The following is an 18,434-nucleotide window of genomic DNA, read 5'->3' on the forward strand; positions in this document are numbered from 1 at the left end:
ATGATTCCTCTTAACAACCCAATAATAATCTTAACCTCTTCTGTTTTCATTATATTTTCGGACAGAGGGAGTATCAAGTAATATGGGATTGTAACTTTGGCGCTTTAAGAGAATGGGTCATATTTTTTCGTCACCTTATATGAATTGAACTTATGTCATAATTCTTTCACTTCATTGTATGAATTCAAATTATATAATAATTTTTCTTTACACTATATAAATTTATATTATAAGGAGAATATTATTCGAGACTTCACTCATAATTGAAATTAAGGACTGAAAATACAGACACCGCAATTATTTCCAAAATGCAATTTTCAATTAAGATATTTTTTGTATGTTTTTATTATTTTATCACCTTTACCTTTTACTTTCTTACTTTACCTTTAACGTATTTAGAAACTTACTTTTTATATCAGATAACGGTGTTGGATAATTGAGTGAAGTTTTGTGAATTTTTGACTACTTTTAACGATGAAGCAGAAGGTGTTTCATCTCTCATACTTCAATATTGTTAGTACTAAATTAAACGAGAAAGAAAATATTGGATAAAATTTGCATGTACATACCTTAAAAATCTTTTGATGTAGAATGAAAACCATGATATTTTCCCATTATTCTTCTCGAAATTTTTAGAAAATGAATATGCAGTTAAAAATCCGCTAAATAAATAAAAAAAATATTTTTTTAATATTTATTTAATACGAACATGCATTTTTTTTTAACTTCAAGTTTGTATTCGCTTTTGAAACTAAACAATTTTTTTAGATTTCTATGAAATGATGTGTTGGATATTATTATATATTCGTTTTATTAAAAAAAGAAAATAATTGATAGAATTTTGTTATAATAAACTGATGAAGATCAGAAAAACTTTTGAATTAAAAAAATGAAATAGATAAATTTTCTTTTCAAAACATTTAATAGAGCTTAGATAAAATGTACTAAAAAAATTTCTCAACATAAAAATTGAACATATTTTTTACCCAGATTATCTTAATATTAAATAATAGGCAAATACATTAGATCGATATGAAAAAGGAATGATACTCGTTTATTAAAAAGAACTTGTACAGAAATTAAATTCCTCTCTTTTATCAATCCTTTCGGTTCTTGTTTTGAATTCTTGAGTAATCAGATATTTCCTCAAAAGTAATCTCAACTTATATTTATTATTCCATTATTTTATTTTTTCAGAAAATTTACATACATTATGTATGATGTGTAGTTTAAATACTGGCGTCCTGGCATAGGGGTAGCGCGTCTTCAACGTGGCCTGGGCGTTCTGGATTCGAGTCCCGGTTCGGGAATGGTTGTTCTTTATCTGTTCTATCTGTGAGATGTGTGAATATGTCCCCCTGTAAAAAGGGGTTGTGCAAGCGAATGTAATGCGTGGGTAGCTAAGACGCACTTTTGGCCTTAGTTGGCGCTACTAAAACAAGAGACGTTCACTTAGCTTAAAATCTCTGACTTCGTCAGCGAGCTTGTCCATGGGAAATGCCATTATAAACCACAACAGTAGTTTAAATATCGCGTAAATTGCATTAATTGATGTCGTAATGCTATTTTCACTACGTTGTTTTTGATTTGCTTTTAATACGTAAATAAATACCTTTACACTATTCATGGCTAAATTTTTCATTTTTTATACTGAGTATGTTATGTCATCCAGCATAGAGAGACAAGTTTGGTAAATGAATGCAATCTGAGAACCAGAAAAGAAAGAAAACAGTTTGGAATTCGATGGCTTCATAAGGTTATTGTGGAAATATTCTATATTTGCAAAATGCAAGTTAGTGATCCAAAAGTCTACGAAATAAATGTTTCTTCACTGACGCAATTTAGCAATTCTGTTGCACAGGTTATTTAAATAGAATCAGTGGCAAAATAAAGTATTGAAAACTATATAATTCAAAATGATTTTTATCGAAAGTCATTCCTTTGCGATTTTTTACCATTGAATGATATTTGCTGTATTTGCTTTTTGGTTATATTTTAGATATATTATTTTAATACTTAGAATATACCTGCAGGAAAATATTAGTTCATTTTGAGATTAAAATACAGTAACTTAATATGGACAAAATGTAAGTTTTTTCGATTCTTTTCAATTCTAAGATAGAAATATTTGAAAAATAAGTAAAATAAGCTCTTTACATTAGAATAACTATTTTCCTTTATTTTCTTTACTTATATATCATTGAATTTAGCGTTCTTTTTATTTTATATATAAAGGGAGACCTAAAACTTGACTTTTTGATGAGTTACTATGGTAACACCTGTGGCAAAATGAGATTCATAAAATTCAGCATAACAATCTATGGATTTTTTTTTAATAGCGAGTTATTTTATTACTTACAAATAACATAAAAATACAATCAAAAGAGCCGCATCTGGTCAAAATTTTAAATATGGTAGTAAAAACTGAAATTTCTGAAGCTTATATAATGTTGAAAATATATTGGGTTAAGGTTTAATACATCTATATGTGAGAAAGAGATTTCTAGTTCATTCATCTTATTTAGTTTCATGATTGCAAAAATGGAATTTGGTTTTAGATTTTACATTCATTTCTTGATAAGCTTGTTATACATTTATATTGGAGAACATATATATATATACTTGGTGTAACAAATTTCTGGAAACTAGTAAAATGCATTTAACGTATGTTGTGTTTGTGAAAATGAAATTTTATATTCGATTTTATACTCACTTCCAAATGATTTAGAATTTTAAAATTTACAAATTTATATTATTTTGATGTCAGTTTACCTTTTTTATATTTTCATAACTTAATTAATTACCAATTGATTCATAAAATTATTTAAATTTTGATTCCTTTTAAGTGGTATCAATAGTTTGTAAATTTGCAAAGAAGCTGATTTCATGGTTCTATAGTATTTATAATAATAACAATGAAAGCATTATGCGGAAATAACTCAATATAAGTCACTGCCAAGAGAAATTTAATTTAAATCTTTTAACAGCTGTTTCCATTATTAAATATATTGAATTCTATATGAATAATAAATAAATATCATGAATTTACAACATAATGATATAACAGTTTAAAAAATGCACATTGTATCTAATGGAGTTTTGAAGCAATCAAGTATCGTACTTCACCACGAACAACTCGTGTAGTTTAAATTAAATACGCGTTTGAAAGTTTTTTCGTATTTCTGCCGGCTACATTTCTTGCCGAAGAGACGTTTAATTTACTGCTAATATGAATAAATTTAAAATTATAAAATTTAAAGGTATGAAAAGGGATTTAAGCAAGGCAACATGATAATGACATCGAATTACTATCGAGTGACGTACTTAAGGGACTACAAAGTGAATGTGCGTTTATTTCACGGTGTTATATAATAAGACGGGGGAAACATTATACCATTTATCCTATCATTCCATTGATTGCAGAAAATACTCGAAATAAGGTTGCTTAAAAAATCCAAGTATCACGAAGAGAAAGAATAATTATTAGCAAATTTATTTTTAAAAAACTTTTGCGAACAATATTATTAGAAAACACTAGAATTTCTTTTATTTGAATTATTTTCTTCATTTTCCTCCTGTCATTTAGTATTTGACCTTCTCGATATGAGGTTGGGCCACGTGAATATAATCAAATTTTATCTTATTAAGGAAAAAATGGATATGGAAATATTAAAATAGCTAAATGCTATCGAGAATACAAAAGCTTAGAAAATTTCAAATCTTCAGCTCATCAAGAAGTGAATGAAAAATCGATTAGTAAATTTCATTTTTACCAAAACGAATCAAATCAACTGAAATAAAAGTGCTTGAAATACTTTTTTGTTATGATTGGGCGATCAACCGATGCATTCAAATAAGCCGATATTTTATTTATTTGAAGTTTATTAGAAAAAGTTTTTTCATCTAAGAAAAATATAACTCAGATGCATTGCAAATAATTGCATTTCAGTGTTTTCACAAATTCAAAGGAAGATTCTTATTTCGAACGTTTTTACGAGTTTTGATCCGTTTCAGAAATTGTATATGCATGTGCAAAATCAGTTAGTATTAGAAAAATTGATGCATTGTATTACAAAGTAAAATATGGCTTAATTAAAAAGTTAACACGATTTCACAATCTTCCGATGTTCTTTGTTATAAGTTAACTATCCTTTTATTTTTGCATATTTTCTAAGATATATAAAGCTGCTTCTGCATATTTATACCACAAAATTTTCTCATTTTGTAATTTATTAAATGTGTCAAAGCTTAGATATTTTAATAATTAATGAAAGAATGACAATTACCTTAGCGCAATGAAACTATCTACTCCGAAAGCTGCATGCATAGCAAATGGAGTAAGAGGTAGTTCATGAATGTATTGAAGTTTATAATCTATATTTTCTGGAAATGTCAATAACAATTTTAGGAAAAGAAATAACAAATTTACATCATAACATATAAATTACATCATAAGTTTTTATCTAAAATATCTACCATTGCTTGTAAAAAGTTCATTTTAAATCTAAATGCTTATAGCAATTTCATATAATGAAACAGTTTTTCAGTGCAATTTTTTGAATTTAGTTTGCTCTTTCGCTTTTCGTATAATCCGCGGCAAGAAATTAAATCCCCTTTTCTTTTTATCAATTCACTATGATCACTTAATGTATTTTAGTTATCTATGGGATTTTATATCGCTCTGCTCATCACTTCTGCAGCAACAAGAGAACTCACTTCATAATATGATCTTTATTGTCAAAGCATCATTTTCCATTCTATTCCTTTTTGTGTATCCTTCTTTGCATAATTAGAAAATTTCACTTGTATTTTCCCCGAAGTCTACTGTTTCTGATAAGAGAGGGACTCAATAATTTTGAAAGATCATTGCTGTTTTGAAATAATGATTTTGAACCTTTAACTATTTATAAAAATAAAACGAAACTTTGTACTCTCTCTCTTTCACACACACACACGCACACGCACACGCACACGCACACACACACACACACACACACACACACACACACACACACACACACACACACACACACACACACACACACACACACACACACAGAGAGAGAGAGAGAGAGAGAGAGAGAGAGAGAGAGAGAGAGAGAGAGAGAGAGAGAGAGAGAGAGAGAGAGAGAGAGAGAGAGATTGTGCATATTTGAACGGTGTCGATACATAATCTATAATAAATGAAGGAGTAAATAATTTCAGTTAATGCCCGAAGAAAGCGATATTCTTCGCCATATATTTAATAGTGACAACATTTTAGTAAAAGAATTTATAAAACAATTAATTTACTTAGAACAACGTAGTTCATAACAGACTTATATCTATGTTCTCCGCATAATAAAAAATATATCAAGAATTTAGATGATAATCGGTCTTTATTTATTTATTTTCTCCTTTTTACAAACTAATAAAAATGATCGAATATTAATGTTAATGCTTTCACTGAAAAAGAAAAACATTGAATGTAATGAAATGGCAAAACATTGAAATGTAATTTATTTATATAAACACGGAAATGTTTTGTCATGTCGTCTTAAGCTTTCAATTAATTCCTGATCAACACTACTGCTGTAACTAGTTTTCCTTCCCGTCGTCTTATTTTTGCTGTTTATTACATGCGAATTTTCGTGCATTTATAGTAATTACATGTTCATGCCTACGTTTATCTTCATTTCTGCATATGGATATCTTTTGCATTAATTCTATAGTCTTTTGATGATAAAATTGGTATAGCATTCAGGATATGCATGCTATTTTTTTCTAAAGCACATACAACATAATCACCGTACATACTAACATACTGTCGTATACATATAGATTAATCAGCGCTATTTAAGCTACACAGGCATTTTCAGTTAAAGAGTTGTTTTATCGTCTTATATGTAAAGAAGATTCCTCTGAAGTAAATTAATCATTTCAAAAGAATTACATGAGTTTCAATTGGATGATAAAAATTATCATTTAATCTCCTGAAATTTGTAGTCACTAACAATTTAATAATTTATTAATTTTTAGTATATATTCGTAGATTTATAATGTTATCGATGAAGTTTGCTTCTCCCTAATATAAAAATTTTTTATTTGTCAAAAATTATCTTCATTATACTTGAATTTTTAGAACATACGAAAATATGTTTTGATTTTATTAAAATTTGATACATATTTATTTATTAAGTTTCATATTTATTTATTTTATTTAATAAATTTATGTTAAAAACATTTTTTACAAATTTATATGTCTTCTTCTCTTTATTATATTATATATTACATATTTATTGAAATTTTATTGAATTTATTGAATTATTTAAATGTGGACAAAGTAGCATTGAAACTTTATGTTCAGAGTAGTTTACTTACTTAGTGCTCGAGCGGCAAACAAAAAAAAATGTGCTAAGAAGACACAAAGAAAATATAGTATTCGTATTCCGTCTACGCAATCCATATGTTCTTGGTCGGTATCAGTACTTAGTATTTGTCTTGCATTTGTTTGAATGCTAAAACAATTGAAAAATTTCCTGCATTTTCCTTTCCAATCTGAAAAGAGAAATTTTTATTAGTAGTGAAATAATGAGATTTTTTTGTGAAAAGTGATTATAAAAATAATATAAATCTGCCCAGAGTAAAAAAGATGTTTTATTATGTTAATTCGTCAAGACGTTCAGCGTCAAAAACCAATTGCATTTCAATCTACCAATAAAGTACTTAACTGAATATTATGAAAAATATTCAAAGAAATTGCTACATAACTTGGGAAATAATAATAATTTGGCAAATAAATGAGTCACAGATATTTTTTATAATATAGTCTATAATATTTCCTATGGGCAAATACTCTGTTTATCAAAATTTATGTAGTTACTATTCAATAGCTCTCTATTTCACACACACGTGTGTGTGTGTGTATTCTTTTATATTAGACAGATGAATTTTCATTTATACATTAGACATCGCTTAAATTTGGATCAGGATAGACCATCTTTTCTGATAAGTATTAATGCTTAAATATTCCTGATGTCTGATATTCAACAATAATGTTTTGTATTGCAGGAAAAATGCTCTATTACAAATAAATTGATTCTGAACCTGTATATTTTGTATTACCGAACATAGTACATAGTAAAATACAAACAAATTTACAATAAACATAGTAAAAATGCTTCTTTTATTGTTTTTATGACACTCATAAGTTTGTTTTTATATTTCCTTATAATTATTAAACCAAAACATTTTTTTTTTTTTTACTTTTCCTATTTTTTTAAAGTAAGCTTTTATTTTTTATTTTCAGTTACCTAAATGCCAAATAGTTTTTATTTATTATTTTTAAGATTTTTCATGGGTTTTTCTAATCCACCTCCTCATCGTTATTGCCTATAAGATTTCACTCTTCCCCGTTTTCAAGGAAAGACGATAAACAGTTGTTATATTTATCATAGCATTTTGATTAAATATTATTAGTGACACTTAATATTTTTGATTTTTTTCATATTTAACTAGAAACGTACCGAATTCTTTTAAAGAATGAACAAAAATGTTTTTTTCCCTTCTACATTTTGTATGTTTTAAAAATTTATATATTAAACTAATAAATAATATAGTATTCAAATTTATCGTAACTTTTTGTTGAAAATGTTTACTTTTAACATGTTTGTTCTTAAATGGATCGTAATGATATATTTCCGGGCAAACTCCACCGGAATTGGTCCTCAAGAAATGTTTTCGCATGTTCTTTAAAAAAAAAGATTATCCTCCCTTTTCTTTTGCATAAAATTGTGGACTTTAGGCAATGAAAACACCAGTGCTCAGATATTGAATTCAGAATCGCGACTATGAAATCTTAATTCTTTGCAGCATCATAATAAAACAAAGCTGAAAAATAAAAGTGCAATTTTGACTTTATTTTTGGACCAACTGAAACGAAAATTTGACAGACTACTATATTTTAGCTTACAAAATCAGGTATTACATTTCCCTCGCTTAAGTTGTGTTTATGAGTTATCACGCCTTCATGCCTGCGAAAGTATAACCCATAAAAGATGAATTCTTTGACGGATTTTGTTCAAAATTGGATGCTGACTTAAAATTTGGAAGTTGCCTTATTTCATGTGTTTATTCCTTCACGTTATTCGTTCACATGCGTAAATGTACTTGAATAGCCACACAGGCAGATCGATTGAAAGAATTTCATTCAAAATTTGTGAATTTCATGTGAAAACAAAATTATATTGTATATCACATTTTATTCAAGAGGTTTTGAATTATCACATAGACAGAAAGAGAGACAAAATTCTAAAGAATGTAAAGAAATATAGGGAGGAATGAAATGTGCAGTATCTTTTAACTCTCAAGTTTGGACTAGTGATTATAATAGTTTCTCTTTATAGTTTCCATATTAACGAAATAATTTAAAGTTAACATTTCATTTTTTTTGCTACAATATACAAATTCTTAAAAAAATGCTTTTTGCACTGTAAGTGATTAAGTTAACGACTTATTTCGGATTAATAAGCTCGCTCTTAATCTCAGCAGATTTTTCGACATACTAACTGTAAAAGAAATGCTACAATGTAAATAGAATGATCCAAGAAGGATTATTTATTGCGTTACAATGTTTATATTATCATCTAATATCCATGAGATTCGAAATATCCTCTTAACTTCTACCTGAAATAGTTAAGTGTTCATCTTCCTTTTTCTTCGTAGTAACTTGCGTCACTCTATTTCTTTCATTCCTTTGTTCTTTCAAGTTTTGTAAAATCTCTTTCTTTGTGAATACCTTACGAAAAGATTCATAAGCCCTGATGGAACTTCCAATTAAACATAGCAATACAAAAACCAGAATCACACACCTAAATAAAACAAAATTTCATTTTACTGTTATGGACAACAATAAGGTAATAAACAGAAAAGAACTGATGAAGGTATTTCAGCACTTAAGAAAATTGCATGCATATTCAATTAATTGGCATATTTCGTTTTTCATCTCCAAACACATACACATTGCAGAATATAAAATACTAAGCATTTTCTTGAAAAAAATTAGAACACATTCTTTTTTTACTTTGGAGATGTGCGGAACAAAATAACTAAAAAATGAATATAATAATTTTATACGCGAGTCAATTGGTTTGTGATATGAATCCAGTTTGACCAATAAAATTACAACCTTTTTTTTTGGGGGGGGGGAGAAGAAACTACTATACATATGATAATTTCTTTCAGATCAGATTAAAATTATTTTAGATAAAATTGCCGAAAGGATTATCATCTCTTTTTCATTGGATATTATAAAATTATCTTTTATGGTTCAAAGTAAGATTCATTTTGGAGACCTTTTTGTTGTCTATAATAAAAATAATTTAATAAATGATATCATTCTTGTCGATGCTCTTTAAATTCTGAATGACATTATTTTATATTTAAGCTACATAAAAATGTATTATGTCAGTTCAATTAGTCTCTTTCTTAGTCAGTTTCAATTCAAATGAGCAGTGTCTTTCTAAACTGAAGTTTTTTTTGTATGCCAAAAGTTGTACAAATTAATTATATGCCTAAAGAGGAGTTTTTAATTTTATCGATTTAAACTTAATCTAATGTAAATGAATACAATTGCCATAAATGAATACAAAATTGCCATTAAAGCATGATGTAAGAGGACTTTTATATCCGATAATGACTCAGACATCCTTGATTTGTATTTATTATGCCTCTATATTTTTATAAATTGAAATTATGTTTCACTCTAACTGTCTTTTTATTTTTCATAATTTGTCGAATACGATTTGAAAGCAGTGCAACAGAACAATTAATTTATATAATTTGTTCTCAATTAATACATATTTTTCTACTGTGTTTAAACATTTATGTTAGCAATGAAATTTTCAAACAATGCTATGTGGGATTAATTTTCGAGCAGTTCGAGCAGCAAACTAATTCAACCAAGTACTATTCGGTATTAGTTAAAGAGTCCATCCTTTTAATTCATATTTATTACTATTAATATATGTAGTGCTTATTTTTATATTAGTGTGAAATACTTTTACTTTTAAAGAAATTTTTTAACTAATGGGATTTTATTTTGTAACTTAAATAGTAGTAGGATTGAAAAAAAATATGATTTGAAATTAATACAAAATAAATTTTTATGTCAACTTCATATATCTTATCCTTTTAATTTATATCCACTTCTATTTATAAGGTTTGTAATAATTAATAAAGAAATTGTTTTATTCATGTAGAATTTTTTAACGATGGATGATATATTTAATTCTATTGGGGAAAATTTCGAACATTTTGGGGTTTTGTTTTTATTTAGAATTCATCCATAAACGCATTTCTGAATGCCTAGGTATATACAAATTTACAAAATATTCTTGAAGATGGAACGGATATACAATTTCATTAATAAATTTCAAATATAATTTCTGCCTTCATTTGGAAATACAAATTACCATTTGTTGCTGATAATTGCCTGTTTAAATTTTGTTTTAACATGCGGACAAGTTTAACTTTATATTATGTCACATTTAAAGTTCCGTCGAATTGTTTTTTGAATTACCTTTGGCATTTTTTTCTATGCGGAAATTCAAAAGTTGAAAATTGTAGCCCACGTAGCAGGGTGCAGTAATAATGATTTTGGTATGGAATCTTGGCTTCTTTTTCATGATCCTGATTCAGTAAAACTAAATAAAATCGCATTGATCTTAACTTATTGAAGAGTTGATAAATACTAATATAACCAAAGTTAGTACTTTCTCTGTTAAAGAAAATTATATGAATTTTTTGGAACATGGTAAGCTGAATGAATAAAAAATCAGCAACAAAAGGAATACGCACAAAAAACAGAGAGCCTCCGTGGTTAGCTTCTTCGGCTCCTGTTGACAGGGGATAATTGAAGTGTTAGCCGCTTCTTGCCATTTATCTGAGTATTTGGGAGAAAATTCGAAAAAAAAATCATTAAAATAAAAACAAAATATTGTAGAAACAAACAAAAAGATGTTTCTATAATAAAATCGCGGCGATTTCCATACTTCCTGACATTTCAATTGCCATAAAAATATTACTTTTTAAAAATTAGTAAGATTTATTTTAACAGTGTTTAAAGAAATACACCTCAATAATATAGATTTTGAAGAGTATATTTGATTAAATGTTTTTGAATGTTTCTTCTAATTTTTTTTTTTAAATTTTAGGTTGGTAAAATAAAGAAAATGAACAGTTTAAAATGATGCTAAAATTCAATGTATTCTGCATAAATCCCTTCTGGAAGAAAATACTCTGGATTAAATTATTTACACAGATCAGCAAAAAACTTTTTGAAATTTCTTTTAATTTTAATGATGTACTTTTCATGTAATTTCGGTTGAATTTCTTTTCATATCATGGGAACACTTTTTTAAAACAATTTTTTTTGGAATAATAATGAAATCAATATTTTTAGTAATTTTACTTACATTTATATCCTGTCTCTGTTAGCTTTTTAAAAAAAATGAGTTGATGAAAAAGTTGAAATTTTTTTTACAAAAACTCCTTCTCTCTTTTTTTAAACTTCTGTTCTTCTGTAACATTGATTGAAAGTAGGTCTCTTTTTAACAAAAAAGTAAAGCCGTTACTCCACCTTTCTTGTTATCTCCTTTCATTTTATTCAGCCTTCGTGAAACCTTTCTTTCCTTATTACTCTCGGATTAGATTTAAATGACCAGAATATAATTACAGATGCTATACGGGAAAATTAGTTTTTAATAATACACCTTTTTATTACACCTTTCTTTCTTAATGAGAGTTTAAGTTCCTTTTCAGGAATTCTGCGTGTTGCTTAGAAATATAACCTTATTTAGCGCATCAGCAATATTTATATTCTTGCCTTTTTACTAATGCTGCAAAGTTTTCAAAACAAATAAAGACTTGATTAAATCTTTTTCTTTATTTATTCAATATAGAAATATCTCTTTCCAGCAATTAAAAAAAAGCTCCAAAATATTTATTTAAAATCATTTCAATTTAAATAGTGATTTTAAGAGCTTTAATTTAAAAACTAATGATTACTGCTGTATCTATTTCCTTTTATGCGGTTATAAATTTAAGTATAGCTTATATAGTGTTCTATTTAAATTTTTGTAATCAATTTTTAAGATAATGTTGTATTTTTGTAATATTTATTATTGTTGAAAATAGCTCAATGATTTTCAAACTTGCTTTTCGAAATTTCTTTTCAGTGCACTGATATAACTTTTTAAAAGTTACTATTCAATATATATCTTAATATATATAAATTACGTGTCACGTTGTTTGTCCGCGATGGACTCCTAAACTACTCAACCGATTTGAATCAAATTTGCACACCGTGTGCAGTTTGATCTAACTTAAAAGATAGGATAGCCCTTTTTTTGAATTTTTAATTAGAATTTTAATTATTAATTAAAAACTAACTTTCCCGCCAAAAAAATCGTTTCATTTTCCCCACCGCCAATCTTATCTTAATATATATAAATTACGTGTCACGTTGTTTGTCCGCGATGGACTCCTAAACTACTCAACCGATTTGAATCAAATTTGCACACCGTGTGCAGTTTGATCTAACTTAAAAGATAGAATAGCCCTTTTTTGAATTTTTAATTAGAATTTTAATTATTATTAAAAACTAACTTTCCCGCCAAAAAAATTGTTTCATTTTCCCCACCGCCAATCTTATCTTAATATATATAAATTACGTGTCACGTTGTTTGTCCGCGATGGACTCCTAAACTACTCAACCGATTTGAATCAAATTTGCACACCGTGTGCAGTTTGATCTAACTTAAAAGATAGGATAGCCCTTTTTTGAATTTTTAATTAGAATTTTAATTATTAATTAAAAACTAACTTTCCCGCCAAAAAAATCGTTTCATTTTCCCCACCGCCAAATGAGTACGGTTTCAGTTTTTTTTCCCCAACAGTCATAAGGCTAGGCTTAAGATTTTTCGGCTGATTGTTTAAAACGATTCTATTTATTTTTTTAATGTTTGATGCATTTAAAATTAAACATTGTTAATGAATCGATCTTTCACATTCATTCTTAAGTACTTTTAAATTAAAATAAAACAGAATAAAGGAAATTAAAAATTTCTAATCTGCATAGCGTTACCCCAACTGGCGTAGAAACACTCACGCATTTGCGTTACGTTTCGAATCCGAATGTTAGAATTATTTATGATCCTATCCGAAAACGTTTCTCAGGAATAAGATATCGTTTTCCACAATTATTTTTTAATGCATACAATAAATTTGATACGTTGCAACGGATAAAGTATCACGATCTTATGTTTGAATTTTGTATTACTGTGCACGGTGGCAATTCTCAGAAATAAGATGTTTTATTTGAAAATGATTAATTACAAACGTTTTAACGGATCACTTATTAATATAACATACTAAAATTCTGCTTTTTTTTTAATTATAAAGAAGTTTGGAAAGATACTTGGAAGTGCACACGGATAATTATTACTTTTCGTTTTGAATGAATTCCGATTCTTTATTTGACTGTTTACTAAGAAAAATGTTGTACGTCAATAACATTTGTTACCTTCATTGAATTTTCAATTAAATGATTTTATTTCTTTTGTTAAGCATATCGTAAAAAAGGTAAGTGAACGAGCCAATAATAAGTTCCTCTAATCGGATAATAAAAAAATATTAACTCATTTGTATGCTGAATGAAATTTAATCTTTTTTATATAAATTATTGAAGATATGATAATAAAAAATGGTTACAATAATCGTTTCAGTTTTTCATTTCTTTACTAATAAACTTCATGTACGTATCAAGTTACGTCAGCTATCATCAACTCAGCTATCATTCACTTCAGCTACAATGCTTATCATTTTTTAATAAATGTTTCTGAAACTGATTTCATTTTGTAAATGAATTCTGAATTATTGCAACAGACAAATGTATCAATGACGGAATAAATCTCATGGCAATTTCATGTGTGGAATATAGAACTTTTTTTTAAAAATCTTTCCTTTAAGCTGAGGAAGCCAGAATCGGTATCACTGAAGTTAGAGGATTTATTATACATCATAAAGGGTTTATACTAAGAAGGAAGGTTTTAAGAAGGAACAAATTATTTGTTCATTATTTGACAGTCACAATTATCTGTTAGCTCCAAGCGATTCTAACAGATGGCGGTATCTGTTCACTGGATTGAGTAAGTATTCTAACAGATGGCGCTGTGTTAAAAGTACCAACGTTTCACATAAGCTACAATTTAATGGCATAACCACCACGTGTTGCTGAGGCTAAAGTATAAGTTAAATTTATTTCGTAGTAAACGCAATACAATGAAATTCAATTGTTCTTACTTTTTAAATTTTTGGTATTAGCATAGCCGACCACGTGTTATTTAGACTGAAGTATAAATTGAATTCATATTATAGTAAAAGTAATACAGTGCAATTCTTCTTGCTTTTTAATTATTAGTGCTTCATTGTTCAACAATCTTTAATTAAAATGCATGTTTAAAACAATCATCCTTATGGCGAAGTGTTGAAACACTTCGATTGACCATAAACATGCGCGTACAATTGCAAAATGATCCATCAGCACAAATATTTTCTGAACAATTACTAGATATTGGGAACGGTAAAATAGAACTGCAACCAAATACGCAATGCATTAAACTGCCAGACAATTTCTGCACTGTTCTTCAGGGAAAAAATGAATTGATTCAGAGTATTTTTCCGGATATACAGAGTAATTACTTGAATCATAACTGGCTCAGTTATCGGGCTATTTTGGCAGCCAAAAATGTTGATGTTGACGAAATTAACCACATAACCTTCGATTAAAGATTGGTTCACCTATTATTCTCCTGCGTAATTTGAATCCATCTCGATTATGCAACGGTACGCGTTTAGTCATCAAAAAGATCACCGGAAATATACTTGAAGCTACCATTTTAACTGGAAAGTTTAAAGGAGAAGTGGTCCTGTTGCCACGTGTTCGGATGATACCATCAGAATCTACGATACCCTTCAAAAGGTTACAGTTTCCAATTCGTTTAGCTTTTGCCATGTCTATAAATAAGTCTCAAGGCCAAACAATGTCCATTTGTGGTTTAGATTTGGAAATTCCATGTTTTTTTCATGGGCAACTATATGTTGCATGTTCACGTGTAGGAAAACCGTCAAATCTATTTGAGTTAGCTAAAAACAGGTTAACCAAAAATATTGTGCACTGATTAGGGCTAAATTAAATTGAAATTAAAAGTATTTATAATTCAAAATAATAAACATTAAGATAGTTTTAAATCTTTTATTAATAAACATTAATAAAAGATTTAAAACTATCTACCCTACCTACCTCATTTATAAGTTTAAGTGTTACGTGTTTTTTACTAACAACTTTGTAATGTACTCATTTGTTACAAACTTGAAAACAAAAAATAAAGAAATTTAAATTTCTTTTTTTTTGTATTGATTTTTGCTCAATATCAACGGTAGTAGAAAATCAATCATGGAGGTTCCCATGTTTTTTTTTTACAAATGGCATCTGTGTAAAAAAGCATGGTGGTCCCCATGATTGGCGTTCTCCTACCGTTTCCCTTGAATAGTTTACTACTATGCAATATAATAAAAACCTTAGCCACAGCAACGAGTGGCCGGGTCTGCTAGTATATATATATATATATATATATATATATATATATATATATATATATATATATAAAATATAATATAAGCTTTTAGAATTCTTACCTGCAAAATTATGCATTAAATTTGGAAGGCTTGCCTGCCATGCTGTTGCTTTGCATGAAGTTTCTTTATAATCCATTTTGATATTTATACCTATGAGGGATAGGATATAGAAAATTTGTCTTCAAAGAGTATATTATCATTTCATTGCGGCGTTTTTTTCTGAGATGCAAAACGTTCAATATGTAGAAAGATTTTGTTTAAAAATATATATATTATTTGTGAAAGAGAAAGACAGCAAGAAAACATTGAATATCTTTAGAGATCAGGTAATCCTTTGATTAATCGCTGAACACCATTAATCTCGAGCATTTATTTATTCGTTATAATTTGAATGATCGGTTGTTATAAATATCACGATCGAGGATTGTGTCTAAACAAAATATGAACGCTTCTTTCAGTTCATTCAATGTTGCTAATAAGGATAATAGTTTAAGTGTTTGTGCCTCAGGACTCGTTCCGATTGAGTTTCTTAGAATTAAGAATAAACATAGAACTTCCCATTCTTATAGTAGATGTTGTCCTATATGGTGGAATCACCAATACAATTACAAAACTTTAATAATAAAGTGAAAGAAGAATAAAGAATTAAAAAAAAGATTTTAAGTTATGAAATATTATAATCGTTTAGCCTAGGATGTAATCTGAAATGTTTTTTACAACAAGCAGATTACAGACAGAATGTGAACTTAAAAAATTGAAAAGTTGGAAAATAAACATGCCATGTTTTCATATATCTTAATAATATTTTACTTAATCGCACAAATATTTTTAGCTATTTAGATTGATTATTCCCAATGTTATTATTTTATTGCAATCCGTCGGTTGCAGGAAGAACGATGTTACACAATTGTAGTTGAAATTAACATTGAAATACTTATTTAAATTAGTGTAAATAACACATCATTGAAATAAAACTGAAACACTGAAAAGCTAATTTTTTTGAATTTTGAAAACTGTATAAACATAATCTTTGTTGATGTTATATTCGACAATTATCGAGGAAAAAATGTGAAATTTCGATTAATTTTTCATGAATTAAATAGGAAATTGATATTTAAATACAACCTTTCTAAATGAGTACCTAATCCCCGAGAAATAACCATGCTTTAAATTTGTATGGTTATTAGGTTTGTAATTAACTCTATAGAGCGTTTTCAATGATTTTTCTATCACATACAATTTACAAAAAATATACAATCAAAAAAGATATCATACTCTTAAGAAAATCAAGCACAAAAGGCACTAATGATCGTAAATTTAACTCGACAGTAGTTTTTTTTGCATTGAATATGACAGTAACTGCAGTTGTTCAGTTTAAATTCTCCCATATAGATATAGAATGAGTTCAGTTATACAAACTTTCTTGCTATTTCAAATCAGCGCCAGGGATATTTAAGGATACATCTCATAATTTTGACGAGATCAAGGCTAGCACCCCTGTCTAAAAGCATCCGCGCCACATCATCGGATAGGGCATGTGTTGGCCCATGAGGGCACAGACATTGGTGGAATTGAGTCTCAAATCCTTCTGCCTGCAAGCCGAGACCTTACCACGAACTCACCGCGGTACTACTATAAAGAACAAAAAAATCCTCAAATTTCAGTCTCCCTATTTTAATGAGCTTTTAAAATTTAATAACAGCACTTTCAATACACAGACTTAAGCGCTAATAATTTTGGTCCTCTATTCGAATAGGAAGCAGATAGCTAACGTAATATTACGTTTAATTTAAATTAAAATTTTACATCTTAATGAACACTGTATTTCCTACCGACTTCCACCCATATGATATTTTAAAACTAAATTTTTACATTTTGAAATGTTTTTTTCTCTTTCAAATTTTTAGGAAAGAGCTTTTTCATCGTAGAAAAAAGGGAAAAGGACGGAGACAGCCTTATCCTGGATTTCCTCGTATGTACCCTTATTAATTCAAATGACTTTTACCATAAATTTCAATAAAATTCTTTTAAAACAATTTGACTAACTTACTAACTGATAAATTATTACATTAAGACCATTAAAAATATTCACATTAAAATAAATATAAAGTAAAATTCCCTTCTTCGTAAAATATTTTTTTCTGAGTAAAAATCGATAAGAAATTACTTTACAATGTTTTTGATCTATAAAAAGTAAAAGAAAATTAAAATATGATAAAATAATAATTAAGATTCGATTTCTTAGTATTAGAAAATAATTCAAAAGAAAAATATAAAATTTACAAATCGACGCTTCGACTTCAGAATTCGGCTAATGGGTGGTATATACTGCTATCGCACAATGTTAATCAAGAGGATTGAAAAGTTTTAAAATTAAATAAGATGATGTTCTGGAATTTCATCGTTAGAGCTCTAATTTTTAAAGTGTGTAATATCAATGAGAAGATGAAAACTGCCTGATATAAAATTAGCACTAGAAATGCGAATGACAAACGTTTGAAAGTGGGCGTAGTACGAAAGAGCAATGATTTGTAATAATATTTGCTTCGCAAAGAATTTTTCTACGTTCCAATTTCTTTGAGCAATGAGTAATTATTAGAATGCTCACAAATTATTCAAAAAGCATTATTTTTCGAGTCCAGTGTATTAATGATCACCATCGGATATTTTTGTGGTACAAAAGCGCATATACAAACAATGTTTTTTGAAAATAACTTTATTTAAATTAATTTTTTAAACGAAATTCTATCTCAAAATTT

General features: G+C 27.9%; 1 protein-coding gene across 2 annotated transcripts in view; it reads right to left on the bottom strand.

Moving 5' to 3' along the window:
• The window catches only part of LOC129964331 (nose resistant to fluoxetine protein 6-like), a 46,356-nt gene that overhangs the window by 15,453 nt on the left and 12,469 nt on the right, over nucleotides 1–18,434 (bottom strand). For both annotated transcript variants that reach the window (XM_056079091.1, XM_056079090.1), the window contains exons 2-7: nucleotides 15,736–15,825; nucleotides 10,837–10,921; nucleotides 8,665–8,849; nucleotides 6,361–6,537; nucleotides 4,287–4,383; nucleotides 570–662 (exon numbers count right to left, since the gene is read on the bottom strand). In XM_056079091.1, the coding sequence (XP_055935066.1) occupies nucleotides 570–662; nucleotides 4,287–4,383; nucleotides 6,361–6,537; nucleotides 8,665–8,849; nucleotides 10,837–10,921; nucleotides 15,736–15,811 (713 nt within the window). In that variant the 5' untranslated portion in view covers nucleotides 15,812–15,825. The remainder of the gene's footprint in view (nucleotides 1–569; nucleotides 663–4,286; nucleotides 4,384–6,360; nucleotides 6,538–8,664; nucleotides 8,850–10,836; nucleotides 10,922–15,735; nucleotides 15,826–18,434) is intronic.

The sequence above is a fragment of the Argiope bruennichi genome, chromosome 1, assembly GCF_947563725.1.
Source record: "Argiope bruennichi chromosome 1, qqArgBrue1.1, whole genome shotgun sequence".
Classification (NCBI taxonomy): Eukaryota; Metazoa; Arthropoda; class Arachnida; order Araneae; family Araneidae; genus Argiope; species Argiope bruennichi.